The sequence below is a fragment of the Bidens hawaiensis genome, unplaced genomic scaffold (genome assembly GCF_021521415.1).
Source record: "Bidens hawaiensis isolate Kalapana, Puna unplaced genomic scaffold, B.hawaiensis_p1.1 tig00419438_1, whole genome shotgun sequence".
In the NCBI taxonomy this organism is placed as follows: Eukaryota; Viridiplantae; Streptophyta; class Magnoliopsida; order Asterales; family Asteraceae; genus Bidens; species Bidens hawaiensis.
In genome coordinates this window covers 8,225-31,168 of record NW_027504861.1, presented here as the reverse complement: position 1 = coordinate 31,168, position 22,944 = coordinate 8,225, and the positions used below count along the sequence as shown (strand labels likewise).

At 36.4% G+C, this 22,944-nt stretch overlaps 1 protein-coding gene across 1 annotated transcript; it reads left to right on the top strand.

Annotated features, from left to right (window-relative positions):
* Positions 1–11,562: 11,562 nt before the first annotated feature.
* LOC143608833 (monodehydroascorbate reductase 4, peroxisomal-like) lies at positions 11,563–19,903 on the top strand. The gene is made up of 7 exons (XM_077083761.1): positions 11,563–11,685; positions 11,763–11,814; positions 12,023–12,103; positions 12,196–12,314; positions 12,401–12,620; positions 17,239–17,357; positions 19,161–19,903. Exons 1-7 carry the CDS (start codon positions 11,566–11,568, stop codon positions 19,872–19,874), a joined length of 1,425 nt encoding a protein of 474 aa, XP_076939876.1. The 5' UTR covers positions 11,563–11,565; the 3' UTR covers positions 19,875–19,903.
* Positions 19,904–22,944: the final 3,041 nt, after the last annotated feature.

Below are 22,944 nucleotides of genomic sequence, written 5' to 3'. Positions count from 1 at the left end.
TTTATGTCCTAAAACTTCCCTAGGCTTTGACTTCCCCAAACCCAGTGACAAGATTAAAGACAAGCAATTACTTGAAGACATGGGGAGCTATGCCAAGGTCTGGTGCAAGAAGTGTGATGCCTATGGTCATCACACTGACTCTTGCTGGTTTGAAGAGGAGGAGTTTGTGGTTCCTGACATGGTCTGTGGCATTGACATGAAAGGATATAAGAAAATGTATCAAATATACTTGAATGAAGAAAAAGGCAGTTCTGATGATGAAGAGAAGAGATCAGTGCTAGAAAAAAGACTGAAACAAGTCTTGAAGATCAAGGATGATACACAGGTATCAAGCAAACCTGCAAAGAACAGAAGGTCAAATGACAAAGGAAAAGAAAAGATTAGACCTGGTGTTCTAAATGGGGATGAGAAATTTTTGATGAAGCGGGGTTATGAACCTAGAGGGTTTCAATGGAAGACTAAGAAGGAGTTGACTGAAAAGAAAGACTATGTGATTGAGAAAACTGAAGAATTAATCAAGTCAAAAGTTGTGAAAGCTGAGTCAGAATTAGACTCAGAAGAAGAATGTGAAGTTGTGTATGAAGACCCACTTCCAGTTCCAGTTCCAACTCCTGATGAATCTTCACCTGATACTGAATTACAAACTGATGCAGTTTGTGACTCAGAATCCAACTAATTCTGTTTTGAATGTATGTGCAGGAACAGTCCATGAACAATAATGACTTATGGTACATGGACAGTGGATGTTCCAGACACATGACCTGTGACAAAAGTGCACTAATCAATTATGAAAGAAAATATGAAGGGCCAGTTGCTTTTGGGAGTGATGAAAATGGAGGAAAAATAGTTGGAAAAGGAACACTCACCAATGGCAAGGTATCCTTTGAGAATGTGCTGCATGTTGAAGGACTACAATACAATCTACTCAGCATTTCTCAAGTTTGTGATAAAGGGTACAAGGTGGCATTCAATGATGAACACTGTCTGATTTTGAAGCTTGAGTTCGTGATTCCAGCCGACATGATCATGATGATGGCTCTAAGAAATGGCAACCTCTATGAGCTAAGAATGAATACTGCTACATCTAGAGGTGGTTCATGCTTTGCTTCCAAAGCCACTGAAAATGAAACCAAACTGTGGTATAAGAAGATGTGTAATGTAAATTTGAAGAACATGAACAAGCTAGTGAAAGGTGAACATGTTGTTGGCCTTCCCACAAGAGAGTTCAAGTTGGAAGAAAAATCCACATCTTGCATTAAAGGGTAACAAAATAAATCCTCACATAAGAGCAAAATGATAAACACCATTGATGAGGTCTTGGAACTGTAACACATGGATCTGTTTGGTCTAGTAAGTGTTCTAAGTAATGGAAAGAAGAGATATTGCCTAGTGATCACTGATGATTATTCAAGGTTTACTTGGGTATACTTTATGGGCAGTAAGGTTGAAGATGGAAAATCAACTTGAAAGACAGGTCAAAGTCATTAGAAGTGACAATGGGAGAGACTTCAAGAATGGATCAATGGAAGAATTTTGCACTTCTAAGGGAATATTTCAACAATACAGTGCACCTAAAACTCCTGAACAGAATGGTGTTGCAGAAAGAAGAAACAGAACATTGATTGAAGCTGCAAGGACCATGATTGCTAATGCAAATTTGCCAGTCACTTTTTGGGTAGAAGCAATCAACACTGCATGTTATGTGCAGAACAGGGTTCTACTAAACAAGGCTCAAAACAAGACTCCATATGAGGTTATCTTCAAAAGAAAACCCTATGTGAAGTTCTTAAAGCCTTTTAGATGCAGATGCTCACTGTTGAATACAAAGGACTATCTAAACAAATTCCAATCAAAATCTTTGGAATGTTTCTTTGTGGGCTACTCATCTCATTCAAAGGCTTACAGAGTCTATGTGAAGGAGCACATGGTGGTCATTGAGTCATCAGGCATAATATTCAATGAAAACCACTTTAACAATGTTGAAGGTCCCAAATGGCTTTTTGACTTAGAAAAGATGATCAAATCTTTCACGATTTACAATGAAGATATGGATGACAGCATGTACAGAACCAGCTTTGAAGACAAAGGAAAACAAAAACAAGTTGATCTGGACAAGCTATGGTCATCTATTGCTCCTAATCCAAATGGATTTAACTTTGAAAGAAACAACCAACAAACTTCTGAAGTTGAGATGAATGAACAAAATGCTACAATTGAAGTGTCTAATGAAGGTCCAAGTGATGTGGAGAGTGAACCCATTCAAAGTCAACAACCTGCTCAGACTTAAGGGATAAATCAATTTGAAGATAGGTTTCAGTCTTTATTTGACTGTCTACATATTGGGTCAAATGAGGCATCATCATCAGAGATTAATCAAATTCAAGCAGCTGATCAAGCTCAAGAGAGAATTGAAAGTGAATCTGCTGAGTTAAATATGACCAATCTTGAGACATACATGTCTGCACAACAATTTGTACAGACTACTTTTGTTGAAAGAAATCACCCTGCAGAGAATATAATAGGAGATTTGCATGAAAGAGTGACTAGAAGCTCTTCTGAAAAAGAAAACATCTGTCTGTATGCCTGCTTCTTATCCCAAGTTGAACCAAAGAACATTAATCAAGCTTTAAAAGACAACAACTGGGTAGAAGCTATGCAGGAAGAGTTGGCCCAATTCAGAGACTTACATGTATGGGACTTGGTTGACAAGCCCAGAGGCAAGTATGCTATTGGAACAAAATGGGTGTTCAGGAACAAGAAAGATGAAAGAGGCGTAGTGATCAAGAACAAATCAAGATTGGTGGCTCTATGATGCTTACAAGAAGAAGGAGTGGACTTTGAAGAGGTTTTTGCTCCAGTTGCACGACTAGAGGCTATCAGGATCTTTCTTGCATATGCAGCATCAATGAATATTAAAGTCTATCAACTTGATGTGAAGTCTACATTTTTAAATGGAAACATTGATGAAGAATTTTATGTCACACAACCTCCAAGATTTGAAGATCCAGTGCATCCCAACAAGGTTTACAAACTCAGCAAAGCATTGTATGGACTGCATCAAGCACCAAGGGCCTGGTATGATGAGTTATCAAACCATCTATAGGAAAATGGCTTCTGCAGAGGAGCTATTGACAAGACCCTATTTTACAAAAGGTGGAACAAGGATCTGCTGCTGTTGCAAGTGTATGTGGATGACATTATCTTTGGCTCTACAAATGAACAAATGTGCAAGGGATTTGAGCAAGTAATGAAATCTAAGTACAAGATGAGCTCTATGGGGGACATGAATTTCTTCCTTAGACTTCAGGTGCAACAGAAAGCTGATGGAATTTTCATCAATCAATCACAGTATGTACAGGAGATTCTTAACAAGTTCAAGTGCCAAGACTTCAAGACAGTGTCTACAACAATGGACACACATGAGAAAATGGTACCTGATGAGAAGGGGGAGCCAGTGGACCAGCATGAATATAGGGCCAAGATAGGATCACTGATGTATCTCACAGCATCTAGGCCAGATATTATGTTTGCTGTGTGTGTTTGTGCCAAATTGCAAGCTAACTCCAAGGTCTCACATATGCTAGCAATTAAGAGGATCTTCATATATCTAAAGGGAAAACCATATTTGGTATCCAAAGAACCATTCATTTGACTTGATGGCCTACACAGATAGTGACTATGATAGTTGCAATATGAGTAGAAAATTAACCTCTAGAGGATGCCAGTTTCTAGGGAACAGGCTAGTGTCTTGGCAATGCAAGAAGCAAACTACAGTGTCAATCTCTACTGCTGAAGCTGAGTACATTGCTGCTTCTGCCTGCTATGCACAGGTTCTCTTGATTCAAAATCAACTGCTGGATTATGGTCTGAATGTCTTACTTACACCTATTTTAAATGATAATACTGCTGCTATGTTCATTGTTAAGAATCCACTCCAACATTCTAAGACTAAGCACATTGAAATTAGACATCATTTCATTAGGGACTGTCAGGAAAAAGGTTTAATAGAAATGAAAATGGTAGATACATCTGATAATTTGGTTGATTTATTCACCAAACCTTTAGATAAAACCAGGTTTCATTTTCAGTTAAAATGCCTAGGAATGATAAATGCTAATGAAGTTTGATTTAGGATATGTGCTTTAAGTGAGGTGCTTACTGATTATCTGTGTTACTCACTTTGAATGTTTGCATGATGTTTTACTATGATTAACTGATTATTCTAGTTGCATAAATCATGTATGTGACTGTTCTTGTATGAAAATCTTGTTAAAATTGCCAATTACAGCTTTTGATACTTTGATATGTGCTTAAATGCTGTATTTATGTGATTCTAAGTACTTCGAGCATGAATATGTGCTTGATATTGTGCTTGTTGCTCCTCGAGCACAAGCAAAGGTTCTTGTAAGACTATTCTAAGTCTTTCGAGCACAGATGTCATAGCTCAGTTGCTCGAGCATAGAATTTTGTCTTGAAAAACTTTTCCAAGCATTTCGAGCATAACTCTGTGTTTTTATTGTGTGTTTGATGTTCTTCGAGCACAAACAAACCATACTTAAGGTTTCACAAGTAACTCGAGCACAAATGTTGTGTTACTTGTGGTCGAGCATAGACATGTGTTCTGGAAAAATCAAGTATTCCAAGCAAAAGTCTACTACTCGAACACGGAGCTAAGTCTTTCGATGTAAGGCCCCGAACCCCGGGAATCCCACAGTTGGTATTCATTCAAAACACTCGTAAAAATAATTAAACTTAAAAACAGTTCACTTCATTAAAATAACCATCTCAGAGTATAATTCAGAGGAAAACATAAATAATAAAGTAAGTTCCCAAAATTCCGGGAATATTGCCCAAAACCAATTCAATTGTATTTATAAAACTTTTTAAATTAAAATGTTCAAAAATAAAATATTCCATCCACGTATGCCCTTCACCGTCCAAGTATCTTCGTGCGCGTCCAAGCGATAAGGCATCATCTTCTTAACCTGAAACTCACACTAACATGCACACAAAGTCAGTTGAGCTGAGTGAGTTCAAGTTTTGAATAAATAACATCAGTAAATAATAATCATGATAGTCATTCCAAAAGTTTTAAACTGTAAACGGGATACATCAGTTAAACCATCATCATTGATAAATAATCATTCTCATACATATATATATATATATATATATATATACATACATATATATAAACATCCTTATAAGTACATCCCTATATATATAAATATATATATAACATCCAAGTAATAACATCAGGGTCGAGCAACGTACAACCCAAACACGTAACATCAGGGTCGAGGAAACGTACAACCCAAACACGTAACATCAGGGAACGTACAACCCAAACACGTAACATCAGGGTCGAGCAAACGCACAACCCAAACACGTAACATCTCATCAAAACATGCAAACACAAAGTAGGCATACGTAACATTAGTTGTCGAAACGACTACAACATCGCCAAATATAGGCCATACAATAATTTACATATATATATATACATACTATAACATCCCAAGGCCAACTATATACTAGCAAGCCTATATAAAATAGTTTAAACGTTTCATCAGGAAAAATCGTTTAGGTGTGCATGCTAGCCCAAAACTTAAAAGAGTAAAAAGGGGCATCATGAACTCACCTGACACAAGATGCAGATTCACCACGAGCTAGAGAATTCCTAAGAAATCCCAAAACTCAAACACCTGTCGGTTTACATTCAATCAATACTAATGACATCAAGATGACTCGTTTATCCTACGAGACGTTCTAACATGGTTCGAGTTACCTAAACCCTCGACCTCATCAAACTTAATCACAACAGCCCCCGAGGTCTCACATTCACTAAAACGACCCTTAGGTACTCTCGGGAATAAAGAATTCCCAATTTGCCCCCCGGGAGCACTAGGTGACACTAACACGCGCATTTAGGAGTCGTTTAGGCCGTTAAAATCCAACTCAGCCCCGTGTAGACCCATTATGATAAAATCACAGCCAACAAGTCCACACGACGCCACTCGAGCCAAATGGGTCGGTAACCCGCAAGTACAACGCACCAACTATTCAATAAACACAATTGCGCGTTGTACCGACCCGTTAGAGTAACCAACAACCAATTCAGCCCCATAACTTATAAAAATGAATTTTGAACAGCCCGTACATCAAACCGAGTGTCCCCGAGCTGAATTGGTTGTTAATCACTTCAACTCTCGCGTTAAACGCACCAAACCACAATTCTAGCCAACCGAACACTAACAATCAAGCTACAACTAGTTGACCAATCTAACAAACACCAATGAACACGATACTTAAGTATGTTATACTAGACATACCTAGGAAGATTTCGGTGCAAAAATCCACTTCAAACAGCCTCGACAAGAACACAATTGAACATCCACCGGTTAAGCCTAAAACGAACCTATCAATCAATAACAAGTAAAACGTGCAGATTTTAGCATGCGAAGATGCATTTAGTTACATAGGATAACCTTTGAAATAAATTATTAAATTTTTACCAGACTTTAATAAATGCCTTAGGTTTATAAAAATATTTTTATTATATTTTTCTAGAGGACAAAAAAATTATAAAAATTCCTCCAACACAGCAAGGTACGTGCAGCTATTTCAGTGCGCAACAAAATGGTTTTATTTTTATAAAATTCATTACCAAACCAAATTAAACTATTCCAATTGGGTTTGGTTCCTAACTCAAAATAATAACTTCCAGAAGTGGAACTAACCAATTTGGATTTGTAGAAAAAGAGTTATGATGTCGGGAAGACAGACCAGAATCCGTCATCCCGAATCAGCTTTGACACTCGATCTTATAAAATCATAAAAACCATTCAAATCTAGTCCAAAAATTACATATTATACCTTTCTGGAAACTAGACTCAAAGTAGAACATCATAGAAACAAGAATCGATCAAAAATAATGGCTTATCATCGAGTTACAGACCCTACAATAAACGTATACGAATCTGTCAGCAAACTGTTATCATCAAAACTCAACCCTAACGTGTTCGATAACGGGTTTAATGGTGAAAAAGACTTGCATGGACGTTAGACTAACCTTTAATTGATGTTTTACGCTCACGACTTGGCCGGAAAAAGAAAAATCGCAGGGTTTGGGGCTGATGGAGGCAGCCGATCGGACATATGAGGGAGGGGTTAGGGTTTTTTTTTGTTTATGATTTAAAAATCTTACACTCTAGCCCCTCCAAATGAAAATAAGTAGCAACTTGGTGAAGAAGTTAATTAGTTTAACTTACAGGAATGACGCGAAGGTTCCCTGAGAAATGCTGGACAACTCCCGAGAAATATACATATTTTACAAGTTTTAAATCTTTAAACCGAAAATTAACGGGTGTTACATTCGAGCACAAGCACTGAAATGATAAATTTAAGGTTGCTCGACAGGCTTTCGAGCATGCTCGATGAATTTCTGAGCATGCTCGACAGACTTATATGTTGATTTGTTTGTTCTATGTTATCTGAATGAATGTGTTTGACATCAGTTAAGTGTGTACTTGTTAAATATGCTTAAGTGACATCACTGTCTTTCAAAATCAATCCTTAAAATGAATTTTCAGAAAATATGATTTTTGAAATTGTGAAATAATTTTAACTAAGCAACACTGTTTTTGGTGATCTTGTGAGAGATATGATAAGACTATCCAGTTATAAACTTTGAAGAAGGATAAAAGTTTTTGAATAGAAATAGTATCCAACCTTTGGGAAGTGATAGAAAACTGTTTAAGATGACTAACCCATAGATTATAAGTTCAAAAGGCTTCGAGTACAGTCATTGGCAATGTATGGTAGCTTTCCATAGTCTGTAGTTGTCATATGTGATATAAATCTAAATCTGCTAAGTATGATGTGGTGAAACATTGGAAGATAAGGTATGCTCTCTAGCATATCTCTCCGAATGATAGGCAGAAAGGTTATTATCCAATCATACATGAACCTGTTGATGTTTCTGGTCTAACAAAATATTTACTAAGTATTTGAGCAGATATAAATTATTGCTATATATCAAACTTTATCAAAAGAAAAGAAAATGAAAGTTATTGAAAAATATAAAAGGATCAAAAATAGTATAAAGAGATAAGTTATATGATATCATGACTTAAGGGGCACTAAGGTAACTACAGGGGTGGGGCATCCAAATAAGTCCTAAACACCCTGAATGTAAGGCATATAAGTCTGGATGGCATGTAAGTCCAACGTTCAACCTTATAGTCTGTTATCTACAATAAATATATATATATATATATATATTATATATATATATATATATATATATAAGCATATGCTCATTATACAAAAAGCAATTTTGACCAGGGCATCAGGGGGTCGAAGTCAATTCGGGGTGATTTGGAGAAAACTAAATAAGCCTTGAGAAGAGATTAGAAGCAACCTGAAAATATAGTGATAACCATTCCTATCGTATGCTCTAATTGAACCCTAAATGTATCATGGAAAGCAATGACCATTATGCTAAGTGTACCTACTGTCAACCTGACTCAAGTCATAATAACACTGACCATGAAGTGGTGTGATCTTGTCGTAAATAGTCTGATCCCATTTTGAGATCTTTCTGTGAAATTTTTTTGAATAAAATATTCCACTGGAATTTGATCTTTTATATCACCTTAAACAAATTGCTCAATTCAACTCACTGTTCTGAGATGATTATCCTTTATGAAAAGTTGAAATTTTGAGCACAGAACATGCATGATCATGTTCGAAATTTGTGTTATAACAGTAGTGATTGATCAAACTGATTTGAAAATTCAATTAAGTGTTTCAAGCAAAGAAACTGTGCTAGCATGTGTTACATTGTTTCGAGTATACTATGTGACCTGTATGATTCATCTATGCATACTGAGTCGAGCATGCATCTTACTTTTGAGCACCTGATATTATATGAAAATTGATGTTATGTGTTTCGAGCATGATAGCATAATGAATTGTCAGAGCCAAGTCTACAAGCACAAAGAATTGAATGAGGAAACATTTGAAGTGTTTCGAGCATAGCAATGTGCTAGGTGCTTTAGTACAAGAGTTAGAGCTTAAGAAGTTAATGGATCATTTTGTTAAGTAGCTCGAGCAAACTTGTGTGCTAGATCCTTAGATTTTGCATTCGAGTACAGGCATAGGAAGGATTCAATCTGCTAAGGCTTTCGAGCATAAGGGTACATCGAGCACATTGAGCTATACCAATCTAAGTAAGTCGAGCAAAGGTTACAACACTATTAAAAATGCATCTCGAGCATAGGGTATTGTCATGATAGATTTCTAAGTATCTCGAGCATGATGCATAGTCGAGTAGGGTTAGAAGGCAGGTGGGACTCAGGTATACATTTTGAGTAAATTTTACTAAATACATTTGAGCACACTACCCCTTGAGTATAACTCAATACTCAAACATATAATCTAATGATCATTAAACATTGGATAAGGCATCGAGCATAAGTCTACTCGAGCACACTATCTCGAGTATACTAGTGCTCAAGGGCATCATATTCCAAGTACGACGAGCAAGGGTTGTACAATGTGCTCGAGTATAGTGGGAGCCAGCTGTTGTTTTGGCTGTATGCTCGGGCAAGGGAGGTACACTAAATTTGAATTAAATGACAACTGTCGTGCACTAGACGACAAAAGAAAGTACTGTACCACCCAAACGTTAGGTATAAAAGGGGGACTTAGAAACTTTTTCACACATTTCTTATTGTCTCTATCAAACCTAGACGCAAACCCCTTTTGCTCGTATTGCTTCCTGCTTGCTCGAATACTTTTACACACTCGATTGTACTTCGAATACAGCCATTAGCTCTGTTTCGACTTCAGTAAGACATCGTTATTCGATAATCAAATTCTAAGTATATTATTAACTTTTTTTATAATAAATAAATAATGTAAAACAACCCTCGTAATACGAGAAATAAAACTAGTCGTAAATATTTAGTTACTTAGTTCAAAGACTTGCATTATGTATAAACTGTTACATACAAATCGTAGTGGACTAAACATGATACTTTTAACAACCTTAAAAATATTGATTAAATATTAAATATTTTAAATATCTAAGAATAAAACAAGTATGAATAATTTTAGTAACAAGAAGTCATCAAAGAGTTACTGCCTAAATGAGCCTTAAAGCATGTTCATTTTGTAATTGGACATTGACCCACTAAAAAAGAACTTTTCAAAATTATAATCAGAGGCCCACCCCGTAATAAATAGGCAGATTGAAAATGGATAATCTCATATTTTATATATTGGCTGATAACAATCTTATTTTTAAATCCCCGTCAACCGTCCAACCTTTTGAATATTTTTTTCTCAATGGACCTCCGTTAAACAACATTTAATATTGTTACGCTTTTTTCCGAATTTCAAACCGATGTTTTAGGGCTTTTGATTAGAAGAAGGATATAAGTCGACTTATGAAAAATTTATCTCGAAATAGTGATTTAAACGACGAAACAGAGATTCAATTCGGGTGTTTGAATTTCCAATTAACAAAAAATAAAGGCATTTGAATCACCGTTTCAAGATAAGTTTTACATAAATCGACTCGTATCTTTCTTCCTAAATCATCTATTTTGAATTCAAAAAAAACACTTAACGATGTTAAGCATTATTTAACGAAGGTCCATTAATAGAATTATAGTCAAAAGGTTGGACCTTTAATAAAGATTGTTAAAGGTGAGATTGTTATCAGCCACAAAGATAATATTATTAAAATTCCTCTATGAAAATATTTTGACTTCTAAACCTCATGATAAGCTTGTATCTTACGCATTATTAAAGTCCCTTTAAATATTTAATGTAAATAAAAGTATGATATTTTTCAAAACAACGTAAAACTATAAGCCACGAAAAAAAATGACTTATAAACCAAACCACCAGATGCCCTAGTTCCAAGTTATTCTTAAAAAAAATTCACAGTTTTGTTCAAATTTTATCATATAGAGACTTTAGTGTGTAAAAAGATTATTAACTAACTTTTGTAAAAAAAGAAAAAGAGAATAGAAAATTAATTGTTTTTCTTTATGGTATTCCTCTTAACTTTAATATAAAAAATATGGTATCTTATTTTACACTTTTAAATAAATTAAAAAAAAAAAGCACAATTTTATTGTGATTATTAATCACTGTGATTATTAATCACTTTAGCCAAATGACTAATATACCATCGAATTGTGTGCCAATTATAAATAAACGGTATTAACGAACTCTTTGACTAACATTAATAAATTTGTGGGTCAAAATGACATGTCATGAAGATTTTCTCACCAAGTTAAACTGTAACTATAAATTCGAATTTTCATTCATGTTTTTATTTTGTAAACAGAAAAATGGCATAAATGGTCCCTTTACAAGTTTCTTGATTCAAAACGTTAACTTGGTACTCCAAAAAGCACAAGAATTCTATACTTTCCCTTTATTCCATCAAACAAGAAAGAATCATTTGAGCACCCATGCATATATAAATGGAATTGCTTCCTTAATATTCAATTCCATCCTTAGCAAACGAGTCACAGACACGAAGAAATGGGTACAAGTTTTGCATATGTGATACTAGGTGGAGGTGTTGCAGCAGGTTATGCAGCTCTTGAATTCACCAAAAAAGGTGTCTCTCATGGTGAACTCTGCATCGTCTCTGATGAACCCGTAATTTTATTTTCATAAAATTGTTGTGTTTGTTGTAATGCTTCTTGGAGGGTCATGATTTTGTTGAACATGCGTAGGTGGCTCCTTATGAGAGACCCGCACTCAGCAAAGGTTTTCTACTTCCCGAAGGTATTAAATTATCGATTGCTGATCATATGTTAAGTTCTTTTATTTAAAGGCCAAATTTTATTAATAACCAAAAGAAAGACCACTTACAAGACACAAGTGGTCCAAATACGAAACATAAGAAATACAACGATATTAAATGGCCATATACAACGATGTTTTCCTGATGTCACAATCTAATTTTATGAAGTTTTGTGATTATTTCGTTCAGCTCCTGCACGCCTTCCTGGATTTCATACGTGTGTAGGTGCCAATGAAGAGAGGTTAACACCAAACTGGTACGCCGAACACGGTCAATGTTCTAGAATCTCGATTATACATTAGTTATTATTCAAGTGTAAGTTGTGTTGAAATTACAGGATTATTATTTTAAACATTCATCAGGAATTGAATTGATCCTCGGAACCCGAGTTACATCTGTAAATATAAAGCTTAAGACACTATTAACAGCAACTGGAGAAACCATCACCTACAAATTTCTCATCATTGCGACCGGCGCTCGGGTACTGAAATTTAAGTATATAATGACAATGACTTATATTAAGTTCATTAACATGAGTAATGAGTTATTTATATGGTTTCCTTATAGGCATTGAAACTCGAAGATATTGGTATAAACGTGTCAAATGCTGAGAATTTATGTTATCTGCGCGATCTAGCTGATGCAACCAAACTCGTGAACACGATGAGAATGTGTACGGGTGGGACCACGATTGTTGTTGGAGGTGGTTATATTGGAATGGAATGTGCTGCTTCTTTGATGATGAATAAGATCAATGTTTCCATGGTCTTTCCTGGCCCGCATTGTAGTAAGCGCTTTTAATCAAACTATTTGTTATAGTAATCATATTCATTGGTTCATAATTTAGATGATAGATGTTACAAATTATTGCTTTAGGTAGGGATATGCATGAAACTGACATAACTGATCCGAAATAACCGACATAAACGAACTGAAACAACCAATGATTTGGTTTTATGTTTGTTCAGAGGCCGAATTTCTGGTTTTCGATTTTGCATGTACTGAAAATTGAAAGCACCAAACCGAATCGAACCCGGAAAGACAAAAAAAACCAACTTGTGTGTTCTACGTTCTGCTTATAAATTCACAAGCAAAAGTTGTGTTTCATTGAGAATAAACATAATACATAAACAGGATGATATCCATGAACTGTGGATCTAGTTACAACAAATAAGGAAGATCCTTGAATGGTGGATCATGATTACAACAGATATGGAAAACCATAACTATCTAAAAATCAAATTACAAATTTAAATATTATATTAAAAGTTATGCAAGGTATGACAGAAGACTCACATAACCCTTGAACCGGTTATGTGTTAATATGCCCCCGCAAGATGGACGATCTAGATAGAAGTCCAATCTTGGATAAAAGTGTGTTATAGCGGTGTTTGAGCAGTGGTTTAGTTAAGGCATCCGCTAGTTGATCATCTCCTTCAATATGAGTGACTCGTATGGATCCGTCTTGAACCTTTTCACGAACAAAGTCGAGAGCAAGGTGTTTCATTCTTGAGTGGAAGACCGGGTTGCCGGAGTAGTGGATAGCACTTAAATTGTCACAATAGATAGCCAGTGTGACTGAAGATTTATAGCCATGTTTGGATAATAAAGACATAATACATTGCACTTCTGTAGTAGTGGAGGCTACAGCTCTGAATTCAGCCTCAGTTGAAGAACGGGCTAAGGTAGGTTGACGCTTAGAGGTCCAAGCTATCGGGTTTGAGCCAAGATAAACATTGTAACCTGTAATACTCCTATAAGTTTGTTTATCACCTGCCCAGTCTGCATCAGTAAAAGCATGTAGATGTAATGGTGAATTTCTACGAATAAATAAACCATGGTGAAGTGTTCCGTGCAAGTATCGTAGTAATCTCTTCAGAGCAACCCAATGAATATCGGTAGGACAATGCATAAACTATGAAAGCTTGTTCACAGCAAAAGCTACATCGGGACGAGTTAAGGACAGATACTGCAATGCACCTACAAATGAGCGATATGTAGTTGGGTTGGGTAAAGGTGTTCCATCATTTGCATCAACATGTACCAAGGCTGTCATAGGCATGGAGGCAGGTTTACTGTCACTCATGTTAGCCTTAGTGAGGAGATCAAGAATATATTTAGATTGAGAAAGAAACAAGCCATCGGGAAAATGTAAGACTTCGACTCCAAGAAAATAAGAAAGACTGCCAAGATCTTTAAGGGAGAACCGATGAGCTAAAGATGTGATGAATGAGTTAACAAGTGAAGAATTGGGAACGGTGATGATAGTATCATCAGAATATACAAGAATATAGGTAGGAGAGTTGGTAGATCGATTAACAAAAAGTGAAGGATCAGAAATAGTAGGCTTGAATTGAGCCGACAAAAGAAAAGATTTTAAGTTCATCATACCAAGCACGAGATGCTTGGCGGAGACCATAAATTGCTTTATTTAATTTACAAACATGGTGAGGAAAAGAAGGATCAACAAACCCGGGGGGCTGGGTCATGTATACAGATTCAGTGAGGGTGCCTTATAAGAATCCATTATTGATGTCTAATTGACGAAGACACCAGTTTTGAGAAGTGCCTAGGGAGAGAATGAGGCGAAGAGAAGCAAGTTTGACAATAGGACTAAAAGTCTCAACGTAGTCGAGACCGGGTCGTTGTTGGAATCCTTTGAAAATGAGGCGTGCTTTTAGATGATCAACCAACCCGTCTGGTTTAAATTTAGTCCGGAAAACCCATTTGCAACCAATGATATTGGGAGCAGAATCTGGTGGTACAAGAGACCAAGTTTGATTTTGTAGAAGGGCTTCATATTCATCTTGTATGGCTTTTCGCCATTGAGGTAGTTTAAGAGCTTGGGTAATGGTAAAGGACAAATCATTGTTGTGGTACTTTTGATTGGGTTTCGGCTGGCGGGTTTGTTTAGGAGTTGGTTCATTTGGGGTGAGGGTAGAAGATGTTGTGTGGGAAGAAGTGAGATGAGTATTGCTGTTAGATATAGTGGAATTGGATTATAGGGTGACTAAAGGGTTTTGGGTAGAGATAGGGGAGTTTGGGATGTTGGCTATGTGATAGGTTGGGTAGTGATAGGAGGAGTGGGAAGGTGTGGCTAGGTTGAGGGTTGGGTTGAAACAGGAGGATTGGGAGATGAATTTTGTGAGATAGGGATAAGATTAATGTGAATCCACGTGTCTGGATTTGGAGATGGTGGATTAGTGGTTTTAGTTAAGGAGGTGTAAGGGAATATGGTCTCAACAAAATGAACATGATGGGATGTGTGTATTTTATTAGTGAGTGGATCAAGAAGGTGATATGCACTTTGAGAAGATGAGTATCTCACAAAAATGCAAGGTGTTGATCGGGATTGAAGTTTATGGTTCGAGTAAGGACACAGCCAAGGACAAGCTAGACAACCAAAACTTAGTAGTTTTTCATACTTAGGAAGTGTGTGAAAGAGATGGTAGAATGGAGAGTCATTTTGAAGAGTAGTAGTGGGAAGACGGTTGATTAAATACGTTCTCCTGGTAAATGCGAAAGTCCAAAATTTTAATGGCATGTTTGCATGAGAAAGTAAAGTGAGACCCGTTTCAACTAAGTCATGATGTCGTTTTTCGGCATAGCCATTATGTTCAGGTGTGTGAGGTGGAGACGTGATATGTGTGATTCCACAAGAAGCAAGATGAGACGCTAGTTTAATGTATTCCCCTCCATTGTCGGAGAATAATTGTTTGATCTTGATTTGAAAATAGTTTTCAACTAGTTTTTTGAAAATGAATGAAAGTAGTAAGAGAATCAGATTTGTGTTTTAATGGGTAAATCCAAATATATTTAGTAAAATGATCTACAGATATTATATAGTATTTAAACCCATCGAAAGATGTAATAAGGGATGACCAAACATCAGAAAAAATTAACTGAAATGGTGAACTAGTGGTAAGAGATGAGACATGAAAAGGAAGTTTGTGACTTCTGATTATGCAACAAGAATTACAATTATCTTATATAAATTTAATAATATGAACAAAGAAGTTAAGTGTTGCATAACTTGAGAATGTGGATGCCCAAGACGATGATGCCAAAGAATAGGATTGTTCAGTTGCGTGTGGAAAACAAAAGGTGGTGATGTTGAACGAAGTTCATATATCCCACGACTAGCTTGTCCCTGGAGTAGGATTTGATTAGAGTAGGGGTTCTTTATAAGAAAATTAAAAGAATGAAATTGGATTAGTATATCATCATCTATACATAATTGAGAAATAGAAATAATGTTCTTAGATATAGAAGGAACACAGAGGACATTGGTTAAAGTAAAAGGAGTATTGTCAAAGTGAATAACTAAAGAACCAACATGAGTAATAGTTAGTGACGAACCATCGTCGATGAGAAGTTCATCGGTATCGTCATAGGGTGTATGAAATGATAATGCATTGAGGTCATTGGTGATGTTATGAGACGCACCACTATCAAATAGCCAACTAGGATTTGAGGTGTGATTGGTGTTGTTTGTGGTCAAAACATGGGCCTAAGGTTTGCTGCTGTTATTGTTATTTCTCGGGAGGGAAGGAAATGTTACCCGAGGATACTTATTTTTGAAAGCATAACATGTTGTTAGGGAATGTCCTTTGGTAAAACAAAACTGGCATTTACCTAAGAATGTGCGAGTAGTTGTAGCAGGCTGTTAAGGGGTGGGGAGGAAACCCAAACAGGTTGACTGACTTCGGTTGTTCCAGCATCTGGTGGAGGATCCGCTGCTGGCTTCAGTATACATAGTGGGGTGGCGATTCAGTGGTCGGCAACTATTAGAGAAGGAAGGGAGAGATTGGCAGAATTTTTAGAGAAAGGAGGGGCCTGGCTTTTGATACCATATAAATTCACAAGCAAAAGTTGTGTTTCATTGAGAATAAACATAATACATATACAGGATGATATCCATGAACTGTGGATCTAGTTACAACAAATAAGGAAGATCCATGAATGGTGGATCATGATTACAACAGATATGGAAAACCATAACTATCTAAAAATCAAATTACAAATTTAAATATTATATTAAAAGTTATTTAAGGTATGGCAGAAGACTCACATAACCCTTGAACCGGTTATGTGTTAATACTGCTTTTTATCTTTTACTAGTAATTATGTTAAACTAATAAATGTTGCAGCCTAAGAATTTTAGGCTCAAATGCTTAATAATCAACTGGTCATTAATTAAAAATATAATTTGGGTTATTTTCTTGGCCTGAAAAGTTTAAAGCTCAAATGCAAAACCGAAACCCAATCGAAATGTTTTCAAAAACCCAAACGCAAAATTTTTGGTTTTTTGGTTCAGTTTAAGCCCAACATTGACCCTTGAACACCCCTAATTTTTGGGTTCAAATAATAAGTTTTGATGATAGCTTTGAACTACTTTTCTGCAGTGGTTCGTTTATTTACTCCCCAAATAGCGCGTTATTATGAAGATTTCTACACGTCGAAAGGGGTGACTTTTATTAAAGGCACAAGCTTGTCATCTTTAGTTTTTGACTCAAAAGGGAAGGTAAATCTCAATTGTGTTGCCATATCTAAGTATCTAACCCGTTTAAAATAATTAGATTTTGAGTCGGCATATTTAACCTCTTTAAAAAATAGGCCATATTCGGTTGACATATTTATTTAACAGCTAGTTAATAGTTAGTAGTGTTAACATTGACCTGTTTCACCCATTTAGTTAAGCAGGTCGGCTCATTAACCCATTTAATCCATACTCTTCCCCCCCGATTAACATGTTTACAAGTTGATTGTTACTCAAGGCTGGCCCAGTAAGTGTGCGAGCCGCAACCCCCACCGGGGCACGTAAGTTTCCTGGGGAGGGGGGGGGGGGAACTTTTTTATACATAATATGTTTGATATATAAAAGTTTTTGAGTCAAACGGCATCGTCAATTGGTTGCATTGGTTGTTAATTTTGGTGTTTATAAGTCACCGGAAAAATAGATTCACCTGACAACTTCGCCGGAAAGTCTTGATGGAGGAGATGACAACAAAATCATGTTTCAAGTGATGGCAAAAATAGACCCTACTCTTTATTTTAAAATAAATATATCATTTACATGCTCACCCTTTTTAATTTTGTTTTAGTTATGCTTCACCCTTAACTTTTATTTTAACATACCATTTAAAATCCTTTAAATAATTTTAAAAAATTGAGTTTATATTAAAATAACTATATTAATTTTAATAAATTTTGTATTAATAACTCGTATAAGTATTAAGTTTTAGGGTTTCGAAAATTTGGGTATAACGTTCATATTATATTTTTCTTATATTTATTGTTATAACATTATTAATCGTCGTTTATAAAAATTAGCTTACACATTTCGTTATTCGTTAAGGCTTACGGGCCTTTTTACTTCGGTTCGGCCGAGGTATTTAAATCCTTAGAGACAGCCCTGTTGTTACTGATTAACTCACTAACCCCTTTCACTTATTTAGATAAATGGGTAAAACAGATTGTGTTCAAGTTACACGAGTTTAAGTATGTGCGGGTTAGGTTGATGTTTTTTTACACGAATAAATATACGGATCGTGTTTGAATTGACTTGTTTAGCATGTTTAGTTAAGTAGCTCGACCCACTTACATGTTTTCAACCCATTTAACCCATATTTTTACAACCCCACCAACTCTATGGGGGTGTTTGGGATTCCTTATTTTACCTCTTTATAACTTTTCATTAAGTTAATAAGTTACAAAAGTATAACTTATGAACTTTTTCCTCTCACATAATAAGCAATCCCAAACACCTTATTACTTTTTAAAAAGTTTATAAGTTATAAGTTGGTGAAAATAAGCAATTCCAAACACCCCTTATATTTACAACTTGACTATACTCATCAACTCACCAACTCATTTGGCATGTTTAGAAAAATGGGTGAAGTGGGTCATCTTTGGATTACACATTTTTAATTAGTATGTGCGTTTTAGGTTGTTGATTTTGACACAAATAAAAATGCAGGTCGTGTTTGGGCTGACATGTTTATTAAATAGCTTGTAAGGTTGACAAATTTAACCCGTTTAGTTAAAGAGCTCGACCCACCTACCCATTTAACCCATGTTTTTATAGCCCGCTAGCCCATTTAACTCATAACTTTTTACCATCCACCAACCTAATTAGCACGTTTACAACTTGTCTATTACTCGTCAACTCACCAACCTGTTTGACACACTTTGATTAACTGGTTAAACTATTTAAGTGCCTTCATGTTATATATAATAATATGGGTCATGTTTAGGTCGAACATTTCAACTCATCAACTAGACACACCTCTAACTTTGACCGGTTAAAATGGATTGAAATAAACAGGTTACAGGAGCTAATCTTAAGGACGGGCGATACCTTCACGCTGACATGATTGTTGTTGGGATCGGGGGCCGCGCCAACACGGACCTATTCAAAAACCAACTAACTTTTGACAACGGAGGGATCAAAGTCAACAACCGAATGCAAACAAGTAACCCCTCGGTTTATGCAGTTGGAGATGTTGCATCATTTCCAGTTAAGCTTTATAATGACACCCGAAGGGTCGAGCATGTTGACGCCGCCAGGAAAACCGCCAAGCAAGCGGTGTGTGCGATTATGGAACCAAGAACCGTGTCAGATTTTGATTACTTGCCGTTCTTTTACTCGAGGGCGTTGTCGTTATCTTGGCGTTTTTACGGGGACAACGTTGGAGAAGTGGTTCATTTTGGTGATGTTTCGGAGGGTAAATTCGGCGCATATTGGGTGAATGATAATAAGTTGGTTGGGTGTTTTCTTGAAGGTGGCAAGGATGAAGAGTATGTGGCTATAGAGAAAGTGATTCGGGTTAAACCGGGTGTTTTGGACTTGGGTGAGCTTGAGAGGGCGGGTGTGGGGTTTGTGATGGCGGTGAGCCAGAAGCAGCCAGTGCTGCCGACTGTTGGTGGTGGTGGTGGTGGTGGCTATAGTTTGAAGAAACCGGTTTATATGTGGTATGCAGCTTCTGGTATTGTTGTGGCTGCTTCGGTAGCTGCATTCTCATATTGGTTTGCTATGTAAGCTGTAAAGATTGAATTATATGTATTTCTTGAATAAATTTTTTATGAATAAATGGGTTACTTGTAATTGCATGTGTGCGTTTGGTCTAGTGGTATGATTCTCCCTTTGGGCGCGAGAGGTCCCGAGTTCGATTCACGGAATGCCCCATGTTCTGCGTTTATCATTTGATACGCACTTGACTTACCAATCACAACCTTACATATTTCATAGATTATTTTTGGATGGAAGGACTGAATAAGTTCGTGCATTTAATTTTTCATGTCACTTGCTGGCTTGGAGCAGAAGGTTGCAATGAAAACATTTACACACAAACATGCAGGCTTGGAGGTAAGGGCTGGGCGATGGTGGGCCGGTATCTACCGTCTGCCTGTCAGGGTGCCATGTTTACACTTATGTGTTAGTATATGACGAGTCAATAATCAATAAATGCTGTCCATTGACTCTCCGTCTGGCTAACTATCGTATTGAACCGATATTTAACGGTGGCATCACCAGAAACCTTTTCTCCGGTGTATGTTATTTGGAGTTTGGATGATGATGATGAAGAAAGAGAAATATATTACGTGGCCTACTTTTTTATTTGTTATTAGGCTTTTTAAAATCTTATTTCATGGCCCAGTTAAAAAAAATCTTTTTTATTGAAAGCTAGTAATTTACCCACGCGTTGTGCGTTCGTTGTGCGATAACGGTAAACCCGGGTGTTGAAGGGGCGAGCAAATGCGTATTCAATCAACATTAGCTATGTTTGTTACAGTACTAAAAATAAAATAAAATGGAAACAATAAAAATAAAAATAAAAACTGAGGTTGGCCAATGGGGTAGCATTGATTGGTCCCGGACGGCAACAACGAGTCAACGCGAATTTAGTTTGTCTTAGCTACGTTCGTCACGGTACTGAAATAAAAACAAAACGTAAACAAAAAGTAAAAATAAAAATTTAGGTGGGCCAATGAGATGATGTCGGTCGGTCCCAGACGTAAAGGCGGTGACTCTACGACACTCGTATAACATATTATACATTTTTTGTTAACATATTTAAAACAATGTTTATTCGGTCGGTAAACCAAAGCATTGGTAAAACCTGATCGTTGCAGCGGCCGACTTGTATTCGGGCATTGTGGTGGTGAGTTGGTAAACCCGGGGCACTGGTAAAACTCGGAGCGTTCCGGCGGTGGGTCAACGCGAATTTTGTCAATTTCGTTTACATTTGTTACTCTACCGGAACTAAATAAAGTTCGGTATTACCTGGGCGTGGATAAAACCCGAGCGTTTCAGTACTGGACGATGCACGGTGAGTTGTTAGAACACAAGCATTGTTAGTCTCAGGCGTTGTAGGGGTGAGTCAACATGAATTCGGTAAAATAAAACGTTCGTTACGAATCTAAAACTAAAAAAACAAAAAGAAAAAACATTTAACCAATAAAAAGAAAGAAAAATTAAAAATTGTTGGACCGTTGAGGTGGTGCCACTTGGCTCAACTGGGCCTTGCGGCCAATCTGGAGCGTGGGCAAAACCCAAGCATCGTCAGTACTGAACGTTGCTCGATGAGTCGATAAAACTCAAACATTACTAGTCCCGGACGTTGTTGTGATAAGTTGACACGAATTCGATAAAACAAAAGACAAAGCATTCGCTACAAATCTGAAACTAAAAGAAACCAAAATATATATATATATATATATATATATATATATATATATATATATATATATAACCAATAAAATAAAAGAAAAATAATAAAAATTGATGGATTGAGGTGCCACTTGACCCAATCACGCTTTGCGGCACCAACCTCCAATCTTATATAGATAATAACTAGTAATTTTTCCGCACTTTGAGCGGTAAAATCGGTCGGTAAACACGGGGTGTTGCAGTGGCGAATCAACGCGAGTTCAGTCAATTGTAGCTACGTTCGTTACGAATTTACGTATTGGAAGTAAAACAAAATGGAAACAAAAAAATAAAAATAAAAATTAAGGTAGGTCAATCGGGTGATGTCGGTTGGTCCCGGACGATGGCAGCGAGTCAACGCAAATTTAGTCAGTATTAGCTACGTTCGTTGTGGTACTGTAACTAAAACAAAATGAAAATAAAAAATGAGGTGAGCAAATGGGGTGACTTCGGTCGGTCCCAAACGCTGAGACAGTGACTCTACGAGACTCACATAACATATTATAATTTTTTTGTTAACATATTTATAACAACGTTTATTCGGTCGATAAACTCAGGCGTTAGTAAAACCCGATGTTGCAACGATGAGTCGACTCGTATCGGACGTTCTGGTGGTGAATCAGTAAAACCGGGGCACTGGTAAAATCCGAGCTTTCCGGTGAAGGGTAAACATGAATTTTGTCGATTTCTAGAACCAAAATTAAGTTCGGTAAAACCCGAGCGTTGTCGGTATCGGACGTTACGTGGTGAGTCAGTAAAACACGAGTATTGTCAGTCCCGGACGTTAAAACGTTCGTTATGAATCTAAAAAAACAAACAAAAAAAAATAACATACCAATAAACAAAAAAATATTTAAAAAAATTGGACCATTGAGGTGGTGCCACTTGGCCCGAGTGTTAATCTGAGTGTTGTTGGTGAAGCCCGGGCGTTGATAAAAGTTAAGCTTTAACACATAGCGTTGGTGAAACCCAAACACTAGACGACAAACAGACACAAATATAATTATTATCTGTTACGTTATTTTAAGGACGGGGTATAGGCATAATTTAAGAAGAAAACAAGCAAACAAAAAAACATACACATATCTGGAAAAGATAAAAACAATAAAATAATCAAAAATGGCTTTTGTGACACCGAAAAGTCACATTTACTATAGATAAAGATAATAGTTGAGCTTTAACCTTTCAAAACATCTCTGAGCATCATATCTGAGCATCAACATTATCTCCAATTCTCCACTGTAACTTATTTATTTATTATTTTGTTGACTTTATTTTTAAAACATACAAAATCTTTTGTTTCTGTAGTGTGTAATTTTTTAAATACTTCACTTCCATTTATTGCATTTTAATTCCACAAGAAGATTTATATTTATAACATAAGTTCGTGCAATAAAAC